This window comes from Vipera ursinii, assembly GCF_947247035.1.
Source record: "Vipera ursinii genome assembly, chromosome: 9".
Taxonomy (NCBI): Eukaryota; Metazoa; Chordata; class Lepidosauria; order Squamata; family Viperidae; genus Vipera; species Vipera ursinii.
The window spans coordinates 6,499,079-6,518,775 of NC_139523.1; the positions used below are offsets into that span (position 1 = coordinate 6,499,079).

Genomic DNA, 19,697 nt, shown 5'->3' on the forward strand with positions numbered 1-19,697 from the left:
TATTGAGAAACCTCATGCCTCTTCCTCATATGATGCCCTCCGGTGCAGCAAAGGGATTTGCTAGCATAGAATAGTGGAGGTGGATCACTTAGTGCCATGTCTTTGAATCCTGCAACTCCTAAGTTCTACCCAGCAGATGAATCCAGCAGGCAGAAATTCAGAGATGTAGCATTGCAAACAACAGACTAGATTAATTCCATAGCAGTACGTTAAAATCTAATGGCATTCACTGTAAAGTCTTTCAACAAATCTGAGAAAAAATGTTATCTCCCATTTGTTTTAACACAGGCATTTAATACAAGGACAAAAAAGGTAAAGAGTTTCATTGCAGCATTTTATTAATGAATTTACATATACACAAGATAGGTGCCTGGCTTCAATTTGTGCTACAAAGTCTTTCAAAATTGTGGATTGGGTGATCACTGCCTGTGTGAAATGACTGAGATGGGAGACTGGCCCCATCTCTGATGCTTCCCCCACCCCCCTCCGATAAAAGTCATCATGCGGGCAAGCTGAGTGCTTGTGAGAGTTACACAGGGGAAAGCAAATGCAGGCGAAAACTTGCCAGGGTTCTGGACCTTCATCAGTTAGAGCAGCGTTTCTGAACCTCAGGAGCTTCAAGATATGGACTTCAACTCCCAGAATCCTCCAGCAAGCACTGGAATTCTGGGAGTTGAGATTCACACATTTTAAAGTTGCCAAGATCGAGAAACGCTAGGCTAGATCTTTCAAAGGTTAAAATAGAGAGAGAGAGAGAGAGAGAGAGAAAAAAAAGCATTTAAATATGCCAGGACTAAACAAGCAGCACTTCCTTTTAAGAGGTATGTTTCCTCCCCAACTCACTTTCAGAAAAGAAGCGTCATTTGTGCTTGAGGGCTCACGGAACTCCTCTTCAGGGATAACGCATTTCAAGCTCATGAAGTAGTCTTGGAAAACACCACAAAAATCATGGAATGTATTGGTGGAATAAAAAAACAACAAGAAGAGTATCTGGTGCCAAAGTTCTAAAATGCAAAGTGCCTTGAGGTGAAGCCTCGACTAAAGATGCAGAGGTCACATCAGCCATCATGACCGCTCCTTTCGCAATCCCAGAACAGGCTTTGAAATGGATGGTTACATCTACCAGAAAGGCCAGCTGCCATCTTTGGTCCACCCTCCTAAAAAAAAATAAAAAATGCTCGCCTACGGACAAGATGAGCCAAGGTAGCAAAGACTCCGTCGGTGTTTTGAACATGAGGTGGGAAATTGGTAGAATAGATCTCCGTTCGCAAGAGGAAGATCCGTCTGGAGACCCATCAGCAAGGTAAGTAAAAACATAACGTCAGGGAATAACTGATGTTTCATACAGAACCGGGAAAACAAAACGAAGAGAGCCGAAGGTAAAAATGAACGAGAAAATGGTCCAAATCTGGTGTGTGTGTGTGTGTGTACTATTTCCACACCTGGGAACTGAGGGCTTGATTGGTTCCTGGGGCACCCCCTCTGCCCATTGACTGTCCATAGCGCATCACCCCGTTTGTGCCACAGAGGTTCATCCCTGCCATTTGCTGCGTCACCTGAAGGAGAAGGCAAGGAGGGGTCAGTTCAGTTCTTCTTACACCCATTGCTCAAGCTTCCCTGATGCAGACGAGCTTTGCAGTGGCTTTCTATACCCAGTGACACCTTTCATGCCCTCACTGCACTGGAGCTGATCAGCCACCTGGTGACAATCATGGTGCTTAGAAGCTTGAAGATACCTCATGTTCTTATCCTTGATAGGCATGGTTAATGGGAGGAAAAAGCTTGGTTGTTGTTGTTTTTTTTTAAAAAAAAATCTGCATAATGTTGGAAATCACCATGCGGGTAATCCATGCCAACAAGAGGTGTAAAACAGTGCTGAAGAACACGGCTGGCTATGATTAATGGGAAGCTGAAGCCAAACACATTTACAAGGCACGAGGTGCTTGAAGGATTGAGAATCTGATTACCTCTCAGCATTCAAGAATAAAGATAACACCAAGGCTTATGTTGACAGACGTAGAAGTTTTCTTAAAAAGGGTAAACTTAAAAGAAAGCCAGACATGTGCAGAAGAAACATTCTCCCTTCCCACAAAGAATTTAGGTGGGAAAAGATTGGGAAAAAAATACATAATGAATCCTAATTAATCCAAATCATCCACGTGTCCATTGTAGCAAGCACTGACTTCATGTACGGCCTTTGACATATTCACATAACATTTTGTGGCAGGTCACCAATTTACCAGAAAACTAGACTTCCCTTATATCCCGGTGAGCTATGAAATGCTCTTTTTGGGAATGAACTGAGGTTTGATTGGAGTTTGGTTTAGGGTACTTAGGAGAGAGGGTTATAACTATGTATATTAGGATGATTAAAGAATGAATTCCATTCCTAAGATCTGTCCTCGAGTCAAACCTGTATGTAAGCCACAGCAGTATTATTATATAATACTGTGTAAATATTGGTTAATGAAATAAATCAGTGTAATGAACTTGAACCATTGTATATTTAACTTGAATCACTGTGAATTTAATTCAAATTTTGCTACAATAGGCTCTATTCTTAACTATGGGTCATCCTTAAATTGGGCTACTCTTAACCCATAACAGGAATACAGATTTTAGGTGCTATGGTTGCCACTAAAAAAAGGTAGCTCTAAGGATGTGAAATTTAGAGGACATCAGAGAAGAGACCTATGGAGATACTGGTGCCTGTAGGCATTGTGTTAAAATTAAGCACATCTGCATATTATCCTCTACGGGAGGATTTTTGAAATGGAAGAATATTTTTCTATTTCCATCAAGTTGATTTATTTCACTCAACTTATGGGCTACATCATGAAAAACTGCTGATGCACAGAGAATATAAACATGATAGGGCTTCAGAAAATACTTCATCTTTTCATCAAGTGATTCTCAAAGTTGCTTATAAAAAACTTGGGAAAGAATTTTATGGTTGCTGCTGGTCATTCAGCATCTATCATTTTCGCTCTTGATCGTGACTACCAGATCAAACTCTTTGAGAAAAAATGGCAAGGTAAAAACTTGTACATTAGGACTAGCAACTTGAAAGAGACCTCACTCAGACGCACACCTGAATTCTCACGGTTGGCTCTTACCTGAGCAAGGTTCCATTGTAACTGGTGAGCTGGCTGTACAACATACACTGGTGGTGGGACAGGTGCCATGCCAGGCATGTACCCAGCTTGCTGTGTTGCCATCATCCCATTGGGGACCCCAATGACTGCAGTCTGCATGCCGCCTACATAACCTGCTGGGATCGCCATAGGTGCTGTCATGCCTGCTGCCACTCCTGGCTGCGCCATCACCCCCACTGGTGGTGCCATCATGCCACTAGGCGGTGCCATGCCTGGGAAATTGGGATAGGTGGCTGGATAGCCCATTGGGGTTGGCGCTAGGAACACGGCTCCTACAGAGACGTGAAGAAGGGAGAGATCCAAATGGAGATGTCACCTTCTGCCATGAAAACTCTCTTAAGCTACCTCCTCTATGTGTCCCACCAAGAGGAACTCAGAAACACTCTTCTGGGAAGAAACGGAGGACAGCCCTTTCCCCCCACAGCAACTGGGGCTGAACTTTAGGAAAAGGGATCAGACAAAGATGGATGAAGCATTCCAGGTTCCAACCCCGGGAAGTGCTTCGGGGGTGATGGTGGTGGGGGGAAGAGTTTGGAAAGAGGGGAAGGCCTGTAGAGATGGAGACAGGAGTGGAGTGTGATGCAGTCAGCAGAGGGACAGAACACTTGAACTAAACCTTTGGCTCCGGTGGGAAGCTTCTTAGTCCCAGACCGAGGCTGGATGAAGAGGAGATTAAGTGCCTTATTTTAGCATGAAACCCACCATGAGATCATTGGCTGCTCACCTTCATTCATCCCTGATCCTTTGGGCCAGTCACTTGAGGGAATGAGTGTGACCAGAGTGCCCTCTAACCCTCATTACAGAATTTTTCAGTAAAATCCAGCTGTTATTTGGCAGTGAAATTGCTCTGAACCAGGAGGACAGGGAAGCAATACAGGAGGAGGAATTCAGAAATCTGCCCGTCAAAGCCAGGTAGCTTGTCCTACAGATATGGGTTGATCTCGACTTAGGATCACCATTGCGACCAGAAATTCCATTGCTAAGCAAGGTGTGTCAAGTGACTCGTGCCCAATTTTACATTGTTGTGTGTGTTTTTTTTTTGCCATGGTTGTGAAGTGCATCATGTAATTGTTAAGGAAATCCATCTTCTCCCATCAACTCTGCCCATTGGAAGCCGGATGGGAAGGTCCGAAATGCTGGTCATATGTCATTGGGCTATTGCAACCACCATAAATACATGCCTGTTGCCAAGTGCCTGAATTTTGATTGTGTGACCATCAGAATGCTGCAACAATTGTGTGAGGACCAGCTGTAAGTAACTTTTCAGTGCCATTGTAGCTTCGAATGGTCACTAAACAAATGGTTGCAAGTCAAGGACTATCACAGAAGTGGGGGCCTATAAATTGAATATGGAACAGGGCCTACACTTAATGAGCTTCATATCCGAGAAGCCGTAGTTAGAATGCAGTATTGCAGGCTTACACTGCCCATAGACTGGAGTTCGATCCCGATGGGCTCAAGGTTGGCTCGGCCTTCCAGCCTTCCGAGGCTGGTAAAATGAGGACCCAGATTGTTGGGGGGCAACAGGCTGACTCTGTAAAAGTGCTCAGAGAGGGATGCAAAGCACAATGAGGAAGTATGTAAGTCTAAGTGCTATTGCTATTATATCAACCCATTTCTAACAGACCTCATTGGCTCCTAGGGCAAGAAAGGCAATCTTCAGCCATTGCCCACCACCACTCCCTGCACTGGGACCACAGAGCATTCCAGAACGCTACCCACCTCCCCATCGGCACTCAAGAGATAAGGATATTTCTGCACTTTCCCTGATCCCTGAAAAGCAAATTGAAACCAATCCAGGATGTCTTCTTTCTTGCCAACTTGACAAGGATGTGAGAACCATAGGTGAAAATCTGCCCTGCCCTGAGTTATTACAGAGCCTGCAGTAACAAAGCCATCTTATTCCCACTCATGCAGAATGAAAATTAAATATTTATTTATTTATTTATTTATTTATTTATTTATTTATTTATTTATTTATTGATGGGATTTATATCCAGCCCTATCTCCCTAAGGACTCAGGGCGGCTAACAACAAAACATATAATAAGTACAGAAATCAAGATAAAAATAAAATTAAAATCATCTGTGCAATAAATTAAAATTAAAAATTAAAAAATAAATTAAAAATTCTAAATATTATTAATTAAAATGCCTGTCAGTCCAGGTCAGCCTGGTGGAAAAGGAGTGCTCGAAAACTCTAGCCACCCCCCTCATCATTTTTAAAAAAACTTTCTGATGTTACACATTTTCCTGGGGGGAAGCCAGTCCCTCCTAATCTCAACTCAGTTTCAGATCCTTATTCACAGGGAACGGCAATGGCATCATACCTATTTTACCCTTGAAAGATGAGACACTCGGAAGCCACGGAGGTGGACTGACTGCACAGTGTTAGCTTGCTTATTTTAAAAGCTTTACTGCAATTCCAGATACATCCACAGTTCAGCCAGAATTAAACCAGTTCAGCTTTTAAGTCCGAGATCACTAAAGTCTGTGGTGCTTTTGAACTAGAGCAAAATTCTTGCCTAGCAGCATCCTACAATAACCAGGCTATTTTTCTGATGTACTCCTAGCACAGTGGAAAAATCAGAAAGACCATTCATGAAAACTCCTCCAACAAATCCACCTATGCAAATCAGATCTCTTAATGAGAATCTTCTAACCTGGAACGGCTACTCACCACTCGCTCCACCTACTACAACTTTATGTTGCCAATGACTCTCTCATAAAGCAGTGAGTAGCCGTATAGGTAGTTCTCGAGTTAACAACCGTTTGTTTAGTCACTGAAGTTACAATGGCACTGAAAAAAGTAACTTATGACCATTTTTCCCACACTTAACGACCACTGCAGCTTCCCCATGGCCATGTGATGAAAATCTGAATGCTTGGCCACTGCTTGAATTTACGATGGCTTGCAGTGTCCCAGGATCATATGATCACTTTTTGTGACCTGACAAGCAAATTCAATGGGGAAGCCCGATTCACTTAACAACCGTGTTACTAACGGAACAACTGCAGTGGTTCACTGAACAACTGTGGCAAGGCCGTAAAATGGGACAAAACCTACTTAACAACCATCTCACTTAGCAACGGAAAGTTTGGACTCAACCGTGGCCATCCCTCAAGGACTACCTGTATGATGAATCCATTCCTGAGTATAAAAAGCCCGCCAGGTGTGTCTGCCGTGAGAGGTGGGGTGCATACCTTGTGCAGGGATCTGTGGCGTATGGGAGCCATAGAGGGAGAGGATGGAGTCTTTGGAGAGCTGCTTCTTCCCCGTCTCCTCAGCCTTGCTGTCAGGCTCAGGGAACAGGTTCAGCTTTTCAGGAACAGAGCCAGCGCTTCCAGCTTTGGGCATTGAGCCGACAACCTGGTGAGAGAATATAAGTTGGGAGGCCAGAAGAGAACTGACACAGCAATTTTATTAAAGGTTCCAGTTCAGGTTTTCCATTTTTTCAAAGTACTGCATAAACTAATTTCCCACCTTAGAAGAATTCTGCAAGAGAGGCAGTATCTCTCTCCTGACTCTCAAATGGGAGATAAAACCAAGCCAATATGAATCAACCCGTTCAGATAAGCACAGACTCAAGGGATCAAGAAAGAAAAACAGCTAAGAATTCTCTACAATCACAGTACATAAAGAACGTGTTCACACCTTGCTAAATCAGAAATGAAGAAGCATACCTTCTTCACGCTGACCTATGCTGCTCAAAAAAATAAAGGGAACACTTAAACAACACAATGTACTGTATTTAATAGTAGGATGTCTTATCTTGTGTTCCCTTTATTTTTTTGAGCAGTATATATCAGTCCTTTTCCTATTAAATGCATAATCAATCCAATTGCAGTTGAATTAGAACTCCCCCAAAGTCTACGACAAATCCACCCAGTTTTCCAATGTACTGTATTTAATAGTAGGATGTCTTATCTTGTGTTCCCTTTATTTTTTGAGCAGTATATTTTACACAATGATCTGTAAAGTTGGCTCTTGAATCTAACATGTAATGAAGATCTCGTTGACTGAAAGATTAAGCAAGACTTGCATCTTACTGAACATTTCAATTAAAATTTAGAACTCTTTACTTTTTTTTAAAAATCATGAATCTGTTTACATCTAAACGTAGTTTTAGACCTATTTTTCCCACTCTCATTCCTGGGATGAGAGTGAGGTTCTGGCTCAAGGTCTCCCACCATTAATATAACTTTCTTACCTTTCTCTCAGTACCCAGGGATCCAAATAGGTCCAACTCTTTCTCCAGACAACTGCTGGATCTTCCATTGGGCAGGGCAGCTGAAACAGGAACATCTGGGAGAAATGGGGTGGGGTGGGGCAGGGGAGGTAGTATCAGCTGGCTTCTTGAGATCACCCAAAGGATCACCTTCCCCAAATTAGCACCCTCCAATGTGTTGGAGTGCAACACCCAGAGTCAAAGGCTAAACTTGGTAAGCCCAAAGATGATACTGTGAGGTCCAAATCACTGTGAGTTTTTTATTTGCTTATATTTAATAAGACAAAATCTTGCCAGACTAAAGCTATAACCTTTTAACCAAATAGATATACCTTGGGAGATTCCAGGCCCGTGGTGGCGAACCTTTGGCATGCATGGCACAGGTGGCATGCAGAGCCCTCTCTGTGGGCACGCACACCGTCACCCCAGTCCTAGGCCTTCAACTGGGTTTTATAAAACCTTTTTGCTTTAGGCCTCCGCCGCCGTGTCCCCCCCAAAAAAAAGGTTCAATCAATCAATTTCAACTTCTCACGGGAAAAAAAAGATCTCGCAAAGTTGGAATTGATTGAACTTTTTAGTCCCACCCAGTCTGTCGTTACCACCGCAGCTACGCCCACCCAATGGGCCACGCCCACCTGGCACCCGACGATACATAAGTGGGTTTGGGGTCGCAGTTTGGGCACTCGGTCTCTAAAAGGTTCGCCATCGCTGTTCTAGGCTGTGGCTACCCTGAACCTTTTCCTCCCCTCACCATCCATCTCAGGAATATGCAGTCTCTTGTCTTGGGCTTCTCTTTGGAATGTGCTGCCTTCTCCCTGAGAAGCTGCGGTGTGCTTGCTAAGATTCCCTCCAATCTTTTATCCATCACAGGATGGATGTCTTGGCCTTCTATATTGGATGGTCCTCAAATCTTGTGGAAATCAACACATAGCTGCTAGGGTAGATCTGGATGGCAGAGAAAGGTCTAACTTTTCAGTGTTAGGTTCTGCTTTTCTCCCCAACCCCAACTCCTCCCCCGTAGCGGGCTGTATACGTCCTATTGTTAATACTGTATTTTCTGGCGTATAAGACTACTTTTTAACCCATGAAAATCTTCTCAAAAGTCAGGGGTCGTCTTATACGCCGGGTGCTGAGAATTTAGGGACAGGGCTGGCTGGAAAACCTGGAGCAGATCTCTCATTTAGTCTGCGCAGGGAAAACAGGACCAATTGGAGAAGAAGCTGCAGTCTGTGATTTTTACAGGGTTTATAGGGTTTCCTGCCTTAGCAGGGGGTTGGACTAGATGACCTCCAAGGTCACCTCCAACTACTACTTCTTCTTCTTCTTCTTCTTCTTCTTCTTCTTCTTCTTCTTCTTCTTCTTCTTCTTCTTCTTCTTCTTATTATTATTATTATTATTATTATTATTATTATTATTATTATTTAACCCACTTGCACTGTTTTGTTTACATGTTTGATGACAAACAGCCTTATGTTTATAAGTGACAGTTTTCCTACTAAGCACCTGCATGTCATAAGCATTTGAATTAAAATTACCATATTAAAATCAAATCTGATGTTTTTAAATTTTTATTTAGTGTGCGTTGGAAGAGGGGTAGTCTTATACGGCGAGTATAGCCCAAACCCTATAATTTAACAGGAAATGTAGGGGGTCATCTTATACGCCCAGTCGTCTTATACACCGGAAAATACGGTAGATCACACTGATTCTCTTCAAGCTGCATAAATTGCTATGCTATGCTCCTGTGTTACATTTCTTTGCTTGTGTTACTGGTATGGAGGACAAGAAGCTGTAGTGAGGAGTATGAAGTCTCATCATTCTTCCTCTGAATACTTGTTCAGACCCAACTCCTGTTTTTGAGATGACTTGGCAGCCATTACCATCACACCTGGCAAGCTGTTTTGGGTTTGCTGGAAAAGATAAGATTCTTATACAGCTAAACCATTGCCACCATCACACGTGCATGGATGTGCCCTGATGCAGGGGTGGAATTTGCTCGTTTTCAGTTTTATATGCAGAATTCAGCTCTTAAGCTATAATGTACAGATTATCCCTTACCTCTGCCCTTTTCACACTAGCTGAGCTGTTACTGGCCTTTAACGGCAATCATTCTGGTGGCCTATTTCCTCTTTTTAGCCTCAATCGTTTACCATATTTCCTTTGCACAGGAAATACTGATTGGCTCAGCCCTCAAAACGCAACTGTTGATGAGCTGTCGCTGATGAAAGAGGAACTGAAAAGCTTTCCAGCCCACATGTATCTTCTGCCACTGGTGTGTTATGCAACTTTAGGCTAGGAAAGTCAGGACTGCTATTTGCAATGTTTTTGTTTTGAAAATGTTATAGTACTGCGTTTTCAGTGGGACTGGTGGCAAAAAAAGACGTAAAAAAAAAGATTCCCCGTCTTCTTGTGGAAATCTATCTGCCCTATCAATTTAAGCTGCAACCTTGCACTAACCTGATCCATTAAACTGAAGAAACCTCTGAGCTGAACTTACTGCAAAGCATTCTGGGATGTTGGCAGGAGTACAGGTAGTCCTCACTTAACAACCAGTGGCTTAGTGACCATTTGAAGTTACAATGGACCACCCAAAAGATACTTACGACCCAATTTCAAAGTTACAATGGCTGCACACCCTCTTGGTCACTTCACTGCATTTTGGGCACTTTGCAACCGGCTCACCTTTACGACCATCTGCAGTGTCCATATGACCGTGATTTTTATTTTATTTTATTTTACTTTTTTGCCAATTTCTGGTGTTTACTTCTGGTTCTGGCAAAAATCTCTCATGGGATAAAACAGATTCAATTAACAAACACCATGCTCACTTAATAACCACTGCAAAAATGGTCATAAAACTTGGCACAGTCACGGTGTGACCTGCTTAAAGACCACAACAACTTACAACCGTTAATTCCAGGTTTAATTATGGTTGTTAGTTGAGGACTAGTTGTAGTTCTGGGCCTCCTTTTCCTCCAATATAAAATTAGGGTCAACATTTCCCTGCATCTATCACAACTGAAAAGATCTCACTACACAACAAACAATTGTTTGTTATTAATGACCTCCACGATAAACCTCCATGTTCTAGAAACACAAATAACTGATTTAGCAGGAAATAGTGAAATCACAGCCAGTATTTAGGTCCTTCTTAGCTCTCCTCCCCCAAATGCAATAAATATTGCAACAGGGCAATAAATACTTTGAAAAGAAACGAGTCTGTCAGCCGTGCTCTTACCAAGTCCCAGCAGGTCTGTGACTGGCTCTGAGGGTCTGGAAAGGCTTTTGGTAGGTTGAGCATCCTCTTTCTTCTGAGGCTGCAGGAAGCAGAAACCACCAAAATGCTTTGATGCATATTCCATGAAAAGAGCAAGCTTCTCATTTCTGTATCTCCAGAAAATGTTCCAGAAATGCTCGTGGATTTTGAAACCTATTCTAAGGCCCATCCCAATGATTCAGCCAGCCAACTAAGACAGTTGGGCTTAGTCTCTCTAGATAAGCGTTGCTCAACCTTGGCAACTTGAAGATGGATGGACTTCAATTCCCAGAATTATCCTGCCAGCATATGTGGAACCAGGTTATTCTGGGAGTTGAAGTCCACCCATCTTCAAGCTGCCAAGGCTGAGAAACACTGCCCTTGATTCTGTGGATGTTAGCAACTCATTCAGTTGACAACTGTTAGCATTGTTAGTAATCTCTTACTGACTACCTCTAGCCCCCTTCCTCCCCACAAGACACCAGAAGGAAGCCAGAAATAATCATAGCCACCTTACCATTTTGACTTTCTCAAAGATAACTGGCTCCATTCTTTTTTCAGTAGCTGCTTCCTTCTTCCGTTTTTCATCCTTTTCTCTCTATGAACAAACACAGGCAGAATGGTGAGAAAGCAAACCAACTGGTTCAATGGAATAATTTCTCCCTCTAGGTCAAAGGGAAAATTTCCCTGCTAAACATCAAGGGATGGTCAATGCAAAATGCTTCCTTTCGCCCAACCTAACAGTGCTGTTTGCACAAGCCTTTTAATGTGGACTGACCCATTTTTGGTGCTCACATAATACAGCGTTTCTCAAACTTGGTCATTTTAAAATGCTCCCAGAATTCTGGGAACTGAAGTGCAGAGATTTTAAAGTTGCTATGGTTAAGAAACACCGCCCTAAACACTAAATTAACCAAAAAGGACTGGTTTTTCACAATATGCTAAACTGTTCCTCCCACCAGTGATCAAAGTTAAAACAAGCCAAATCTCATGAAGATGCATTGCCAGGCCTTTCATTAACCTTATACACACACACATATGCATGTGTATGTGTATGTGTATGTATATATGCATATATGTGTATGTATATATTTTGTATTTATTTTTATTTTAATCCCATTTATATCCCGCCCTTCTCCGAAGACTCAGGGCGGCTTACAATTTAAGCACAAACCAATGTATGTATATATGCATGTGTGTTTATATGTATATGTGTATATATGTGTGTATGTATATGTGTGTGTGTGTGTGTGTATCCATCCAAAGAGCTCTTTTGGATTGCTTCAGTCTAATTTGTTTCTTCTCTGTACAGTAAGCAATTTAGATTTCTCTTTTCCACAGCAAACGATGATACCACACTCAAAGAAGAGGGTGATAAAACAGAGTGTCAGAGAGATATGGGTATTTTTTACCTATCATGGGCTCTGCCCCATTCACTATTTCCTATATCCCCTCCCACACGACCTTGAAATAATGGGATCCTTCATAGAATAAAATTGTTCACCCCCCATCTCAAGACAGCTCCTGCCGGTCAAAATTCTGGATGGAAGCAAAAGAACAAGCATTGACGCGTTTAGAACCAACCAACCCGTAACGTGTTGATGTCGAGACTTCTGTCCATGTACTTCTTCTTTTCGTACTTGTCTCTGATAAAGCTCTCCACTGCTCTGGAAGGAAGCTAGATAAGGATGAATAAGCCAAGAGCAGATAGTTTCGCTACCAAATTAAATGCTACAATAACTTTGGAGACAACCATCAGGAGGCTGAAGTTAAGCTAATCAGAACTGGCAGGGGTGGGGGGGGTGGGGGTGGGGGTGGAGAAATGTAGTTGTTTTCACTGTGATAAATGTAAAATCTGGACTGCCATTAGATTGCAGCACAAGTTATAGTAAACTCTAAGCATCGTCTGCCATCCATCTGTCTTTGTGGATTTTCCAGCCAAGATAATGGTAAATTTGCAGTTCTGCTCCAATCCAGAGAATATGGTACTTTTGCTTCTACTATGCAAAGCATGACAACAAATTATAGGATAGGAGATTAGGGCTGTCAATCTGTGGCCATGGGCAGATAAATTTCTCCTGTCAGCATAGATATTGCTGTTTTTATGAGTTACCTGCCTCCATATAGAGCAGCGGCCAAACTTCACAACATTAAGATGTATGGACTTCAGCTCCCAGAAGTCCCCAGCCAGCCATCCTGGCTGGAGAATTCTGGGAGTTGAAGCCCGCACGTCATAAAGTTGCCAAATTTGAAAACAATGATCTAGAGCCGTCCTTTTGTTCCGTACAAAACTGTTTTAAAAGTTATCTCCAGCAAATCCAAGCGGTGTTAAATGAAGTAAAAAACAAAAAAAAACAAACCCATTTTGGATAAAGGCAACAACAATTCCCATTCATAGTGCTGCCAAAAAAACCAAAATGCAATCTCCAGGAGTGCATAGACTAGAAGGAGAACACTGCACACTGGCCCCCTAGCCAGGCTTGACCTATGAGGCTTGGTTTTCCAGAAGACCAAACCTGACCAAAATTCTGAAAAAGGCTGCGGACACCAAAAGGGTTTGTGCAGAAACTGATCTAGAGATATCCCCTTCCCAGACTCCCTCCAGTGATGCTAAGCCTTTCAAAGGCTTCCATCTTCTTGTGGGGAAAACAGGCAGAGAAAGGATGCTGGTCTGTCTGGGGTCGTCTGAAGTTCTCAGGCAGGTAACCCTCGTAAAGGCGATTCGCTTTCCCATTTCCCATTTCTTGCATGCACTGAAATGTAAAATAGAAAGTCTCTGTGACGTTGTATAATTAATTAGGCTTTTCTTGCATTCGTTTCATTTCTTTGAATTAACTTCAGGAAGTACGCTTTTTTTTTTTGGAACCCTGACAACCAAAGCACCGGTGCCTGCCAGAATATTTCTAGAATGGTGTTTGGACATCAACCTGCAGTATCAAGGATTATGATGACTTGGTACTTAAATGCATTATCAGCTTCTATCAGCTCAGCAGAAAACTGCATTTGGATCTACTGGAAGGAGCAGTTATGTTCCCTCACCAATCATGGTGATTTTATCTGATAAAACGACAGGTCTAATGTAGGCCTCTCCTTCTGAAGTGATCGTTGCTTATTCTGAATCAACTTCTCTGAACCTGAAGAGGAATGGTGAAGAAAGGGGCCTTTATGAGCCCCATCAATGTGTTTCCTTACGAAATGTGTATACAGATTACTCCAGATTGGTTTTGTGGGGAATGAGGAAACTCTGAAGAGAGAAAACTAACATATAACGTTAGTTGACAACTAGATTCTCTACAACTCATATAGTCGTTAGAAATGAGGAAAAATGAGATCAGAAATAGAGATGCCAACTATCACAGGATATGTTAGATTGGGTATGGGGGAGAAAATAAAAACTTGTCAAATAACTTACATTAAGGCCTGGGGTTACTACTGGGATATAAGACTACAATTTTATTTTTTTTATTGTTTTTTAACATTTTAATGTAATAATGATTAAGGCATAGGAAATGGGAGATTATGAGTTCTGGTCCCATCTTAGGTATAAAGCTAGCTGGATGACCATGGGCTAGACATTTTCTCTCAGCCTCAGGAACAATCTTTCTCAACCTTGACAACTTTTAAGATATGTGGCTAGGGAATTCTGGGAGTGGAAGTCCACACATATTAAAGCTGTCAAGGTTGAGAAACACTGACTAGGAAAGAGACAATGACAACATCACTTCTGAAAAACCTTAGAAGAAAGATGCAGATACTGTTCAGGCAATCTCCGAAAATCGGACACAATTTTTGAAGAATACTAAATGTGTATACAAACAAATTACTCCAGACTGGTTTTGTGGGGAATGAGGGAACTCTGAAGGTACAAAACTAGCATATAACATTTGTTGATTCTCTATTGTCTAGTGTGCATTTATTTGAGGACAGAAGAGCATTCCACTAATTTTAAAACTGCACACACACATCCCCCTATAACTTTTCTCTTATGCTGCTGGCAAACATCTATACTGACCTGTATTTGTTCTTGTGTCCATTGATCCAGATTGACAGATTTTACTCGGGAGATATGAACTCCCATGTTCCGGTGTATTCCAGCACAGCGGATGCAAATGAAGACACCGATGTTCCATGAGGCCCATCTTGGCCCTGCAAAAGTGTAAGGGAAAATGGTCATGAGAATGGCTGTAAGTTTCTGGGCAAGATCTCTCTTCCAAGAAACTGCTACAGATAGTCCTTGACTTACAACTGGCCACTCAGCGACCATTAGAGGTTATGAAGGACATTTGCAGGGGCATTAACGATGAGGATTTGAAGTCCCATCAGCCGCTTCCCCTGGTCGTATGATCACATTTTTGGTGTTTAGCAACAGGCCTGAATTTCCAGCTTTTTGCAGCATCTCACGGTGATGTGACTGTAATTTATGATGTTTTCATCCAGAAACTGGCGTTTACTTTTGGTTTCTGGAAAAAAATGCCCATTTACTTAACAACCAGAGTGATTCACTTAATGGCTTAGCTGCAAAATCGGGTATGCTCACACGGTCACCCATTTAATGCATGACATACAACCATAATTCCAGGTTTAATTACGGTACTGTATAAGCAAAAAAGTCTGGAGCTTCCAGCTATGGTACAAAGTGGTTTTTAAGTATTCATACCAAGAAACAAAGTCATAATTTTATCAGATGAAGAAATAACTAAAAAAATACTAGAATGTGCTGAGATGGACAGACTTACTTTGAGGTTGAAAGAAAAAGAAGAAACAGAGTATTATCAAACTTGGGACTTATTTTATCAATGGCTAGAGAAAAGAATAAAGGATTAGGAATTAAATCTGTATTAGTGAATGTAAAACTCAGACAACACGTTTGTTGAACAAGTACTACTGAATGTATGAAAAAAATCAATAAAATTTTTATAAAAAAGAAAAATTCAAGCAAAGGAATTTTTTTTATTAAGGGGGGAATCATGTCTTTTTACAGGGTACAGAAACAAATGATACATACATCCAGTACATGGAATATGTCAGTAACTTTGCAAGTTGTTCAAAATATCCACGATTTCTGGATTATGAATCCTGATAAGTTTATAAATCATTTGCCAGTGATTTGCATTCTCTGAAAAAAACTCTTTCTGAATCATTATCAGCATTAGTAAAGAAACCGAGATGCTTAAATAAAACAAAACAAAATCCCCCCTCCCCCAAAAAAAGAAAGGATGGAGAAACAATCTACCTATGATACTGTTGTAAAGCAGGGGTGGATCAAGAACAAGAGAGGGGGAAAAAAAACCTACACCGGCTTATTGTCTTTTCCAATATTGAGTCCAAACTCTGCTCATGAATAGATCATCTCACTACGTGTACCAACGTTAATTAATCTGTTATTTAAGGCATGACATTCAAAGCTTCAGTTTATTTGAACAAGAAGAGGCATCATTCAACAGAGGCAAAATTACAAGTCTTATTTAAATGGCTGACTGTTTTACAAATGTCAAAAGGTGGGCACAGGATGACACCCAGAAGACTATTATCCTTTTCATACTTAAGTGGAGTTTTTCCAGCTGGGTGAGAGGCTGAACAGAGTTTGCCAATGCAGACTGCAGGCAGATGAATGCTCTTTTTTTAAAAAAAATTCCATTTATATCCCGCCCTTCTCTGAAGACTCAGGGCGGCTTACAAGCTTAGCAGTAGCCTTCATTCTATGTATATGCCTGCTTATTAGGGCTTTCACACACACTCCAAGCGGCATTATTACAAAGTCAGCTTAATTGCCCCAACAATCTGGGTCCTCATTTTACCTACCTCGGAAGGATGGAAGGCTGAGTCAACCTTGAGCCTGGTGGGATACGAACCTGCACTAATTGCAGGCAGCTGGTGTTACTTAAAGAGGCATTAGCCCACTGCTCCACCAAGGCTCTTTACTTGCACTCTCACCACACTCTTGCAAACCTGGTGTTTCAGGGCAGAGAGAAAGGAAAATCAGCTTTGTTATTGGTGTTCTTCCTTGCACACCAGTAGATAGAAAGAAATAACTGCAGGAAGGTGCCATTCCTTTTCCTTTGAATGCCCTTGAAACAGAACATTCCATTGTTTGCCTTGAATATGGGCAGCAGCCACAAGATGCAATCCAGCTCTGGCTGAGGCTTTTTTGGCCTGCCAAGTTCTTGAAGGCCTGGAATCAGTTCTTCGAGTCCACAGAGAACCATCATCGTACTTGTAGGAGTGGGTGAAGCAGAGAATCCGGGATACTCCGTGCCAAACTGGGGTGTAAATGTCACTGAAATTCTTTGCTGTGCTTCAGTTTGGAAAAACGTAGCTTAAAATTCTGGGAGTTGGAGCCCTCATACCCGCAGAAAGCTCCAAGGAGAGGAAAATAGTTAAGAATATGACTTGTTCAAACAAGCAAGATTCAAATAACAACAACAACAACAATAGTAATATTGGGAGGGACCTTGGAGGTCATCTAGTCCAACCCCCTGCTCAGGCAGGAAACCCTATACCATTTCAGACAGATGGCTGTCCAGTCTCTTCTTAAAACCTTCCAGTGTTGGAGCATTCACAGCTTCTGGAGGCAACTCGTTCCACAGATTAATTGTTCTGTCAGAACATTTCTCCGTAGTTCTAGGTTGCTTCTCTCTTTGATTAGTTTCCATCCAAAGAGAGAAGCAACCTAGAACTAAGGAGAGGTTTCCTGACAGTTAGAACAATTAGTCAGTGGAACAACCTGCCTCCAGAAGCTGTGAATACTCAGAAATCAGAGATAGAAGAGCTGATGGGATATTAGACCTTGAAAACAGCTACTTCAGGGCACTCTTCACATCGGCTAGAAACAAGCCTGAAGGGCAAATGGGTTTGGAGAAGGCTGCAGTGCCCAATGACAGCTTAAGGTGAATTACTGGAATTGGCAAATTATGGAATTTCCAGGCCTGACTTTGCTGTATGAACAAGACTGGCAAGACCGTCGTAAGGACTGCATCATCTATGAAGCACCATGAACGCAAATGTCAGATGAGTAAGACCTGCAATGTAGGAGAGGTTCAGTCAGCGCAAAGAGTCGCTTCTGTGTTTTTGTAATCTTATCTCACAGACCACCATTTCGGCTTCTGCCTCTTTCAAAGAGTTGCTCTTTAGGGATCATTCGACAGTGTCAATCCAACTGCAGAGCAGCAGAGAGGAAGTGCCGAAAAGGAAATCTTGAAAGCGGATCCCACCCGGAGAACTCTCACATCAGACCTGGCAGGTCAAAGGAACAAAGAAGAGAAACTCAAATTTAACACACTGAAGTTGTACTTCCAGCTTCAAGAGCCAGCCAGGAATCATAAGGAGGATGGTATATTTCAGATTTACAATGTAAAGATTAGCAGCAGAGCCTAAACTCTGATGCAGGCACACCTGCCGACACTTTTAAACTATGATACTTGCTCCTTCCCAAACTTAAATATTCACCCCCCCCCCCCATATTTTAGCAGACTGGATTTATGACATTTCAGTGAGGAATTTCAGGCTGGTTGCCAACATTTCCTCCTCCCCGGCCCACATGCACAAATCTTGCAGCATGATTAAATCAGCTTTGCATGCCTGCAACACGCCGTTATGCACCTATCCTCTCCTGTTTTAAGTGCCTCTACCCAGCTCAAGCCCCAGCACTTTGCAAAGCCAGATCAAAACTCTTGAGGAGCAATGTGGATTGCAATGCTGGAGGGGGGGGGGAACTGCACCTGCCACAAAGTCCCACTGTGACAGGTATGGAAGATACAGCACAACTCAAGACAGTCTTAATATGCCTCCCAGCTCATCTTCCATTTGTCTTTTTTTTTTGGATAGGGGTGGGGGGGGGAGACAATCCAGGATAGTTCCAAATAAATTTCTGCATTGCAGCCACTCATTTTGCTTTTATTTTCTCCAAATGCCTGTGAGGTTTAGAGGTGACCCATTGACATTGCAGCAGGGAAGTCAGGTCCTAGAGCAGTGTTTCTCATAATTGACTGGGCTTAGCTTTAAAGGAGGTATGGACCTCGACTCCCAACTTTGTTGGCCGGGGAATCCTGGGAATAGGAATCCTCACCTCTTCCAAGTCGCCACGGTTGAAAAGCACTGTTCAAGAAACGTATGCTTTGCCATGTAGCAGCCCTTCTGTCATGTGCTTTACAGAATTTTATTTTATTTTGCTGGTGAGTGCCTGGACTTCCATCTTCTTTATTCGTTTTGTATTGTGTTGTTTATCACTTTCGGTATTCATTATATGCGAAATTGTGAGCAATACAGAATTATCTGGGAATTGGACACCACCCATACAATACATACAGACAGACACGGGTGATAAGAAACAAGAAAATGTATGATGGCATGAAAAGACAACAAGATGGATAAAATAACAGTGAGGTATAATTTTAAAAAAATATATCTGCAACCTTGTCTTTATTGAGACTTACTGCCAGTGTATTACATGGTGTAATAAGATGGAGGGTTTGTGTCACTGTGAGTTGTGGGGGTGGGGGCACGAAGGGAGGCTCAGCCAAACTCAATGTACACATGGTTGTACTTTGACAATAAAGGTCCATTCATTCAGTAAAGATAGGAACTCAACCAGGGCTCATACACAAAGTTGAAGGGACTTAGCTTTGTCTTGGATTGATTTCTAGGGCTTTCCAATAACACTCAACCCATAATTATTGAGAAAAGTCCCTCTTGCCTGTAGACTTCCTTTTTAGAAAAAAGTCCAGCTGTTTCTCTTGCAGGATTATACCGTGGGTTCCATTATGCAAATTTTCAATGTTTTACGAAGTCAGGAGCCTTGGTGGAGCAGTGGGCTAATGCCTCCTTAAGTAACACCAGCTGCCTGCAATTAGTGCAGGTTCGAGTCCCACCAGGCTCAAGGTTGACTCAGCCTTCCATCCTTCCGAGGTAGGTAAAATGAGGACCCAGATTGTTGGAGGCAATTAAGCTGACTTTGTAATAAGGCCGCTTGGGGTGTGTGTGAAAGCCCTAATAAGCAGGCATATACATAGAATGAAGACTATTGCTAAGCCCATTGATTTGTGTTTCTTAGGATTGTAAG

At 42.2% G+C, this 19,697-nt stretch overlaps 1 protein-coding gene across 3 annotated transcripts in view; it reads right to left on the minus strand.

Moving 5' to 3' along the window:
- Positions 1 to 313: 313 nt before the first annotated feature.
- Positions 314 to 19,697, minus strand: part of SMAP2 (small ArfGAP2) — a 46,302-nt gene continuing 26,918 nt past the window's right edge. For all 3 annotated transcript variants that reach the window (XM_083369842.1, XM_083369841.1, XM_083369843.1), the window contains exons 3-11: positions 14,652 to 14,785; positions 13,307 to 13,392; positions 12,228 to 12,306; positions 11,157 to 11,237; positions 10,622 to 10,700; positions 7,366 to 7,460; positions 6,359 to 6,524; positions 3,117 to 3,427; positions 314 to 1,556 (exon numbers count right to left, since the gene is read on the minus strand). In XM_083369842.1, the coding sequence (XP_083225968.1) occupies positions 1,431 to 1,556; positions 3,117 to 3,427; positions 6,359 to 6,524; positions 7,366 to 7,460; positions 10,622 to 10,700; positions 11,157 to 11,237; positions 12,228 to 12,306; positions 13,307 to 13,392; positions 14,652 to 14,785 (1,157 nt within the window). In that variant the 3' untranslated portion in view covers positions 314 to 1,430. The remainder of the gene's footprint in view (positions 1,557 to 3,116; positions 3,428 to 6,358; positions 6,525 to 7,365; positions 7,461 to 10,621; positions 10,701 to 11,156; positions 11,238 to 12,227; positions 12,307 to 13,306; positions 13,393 to 14,651; positions 14,786 to 19,697) is intronic.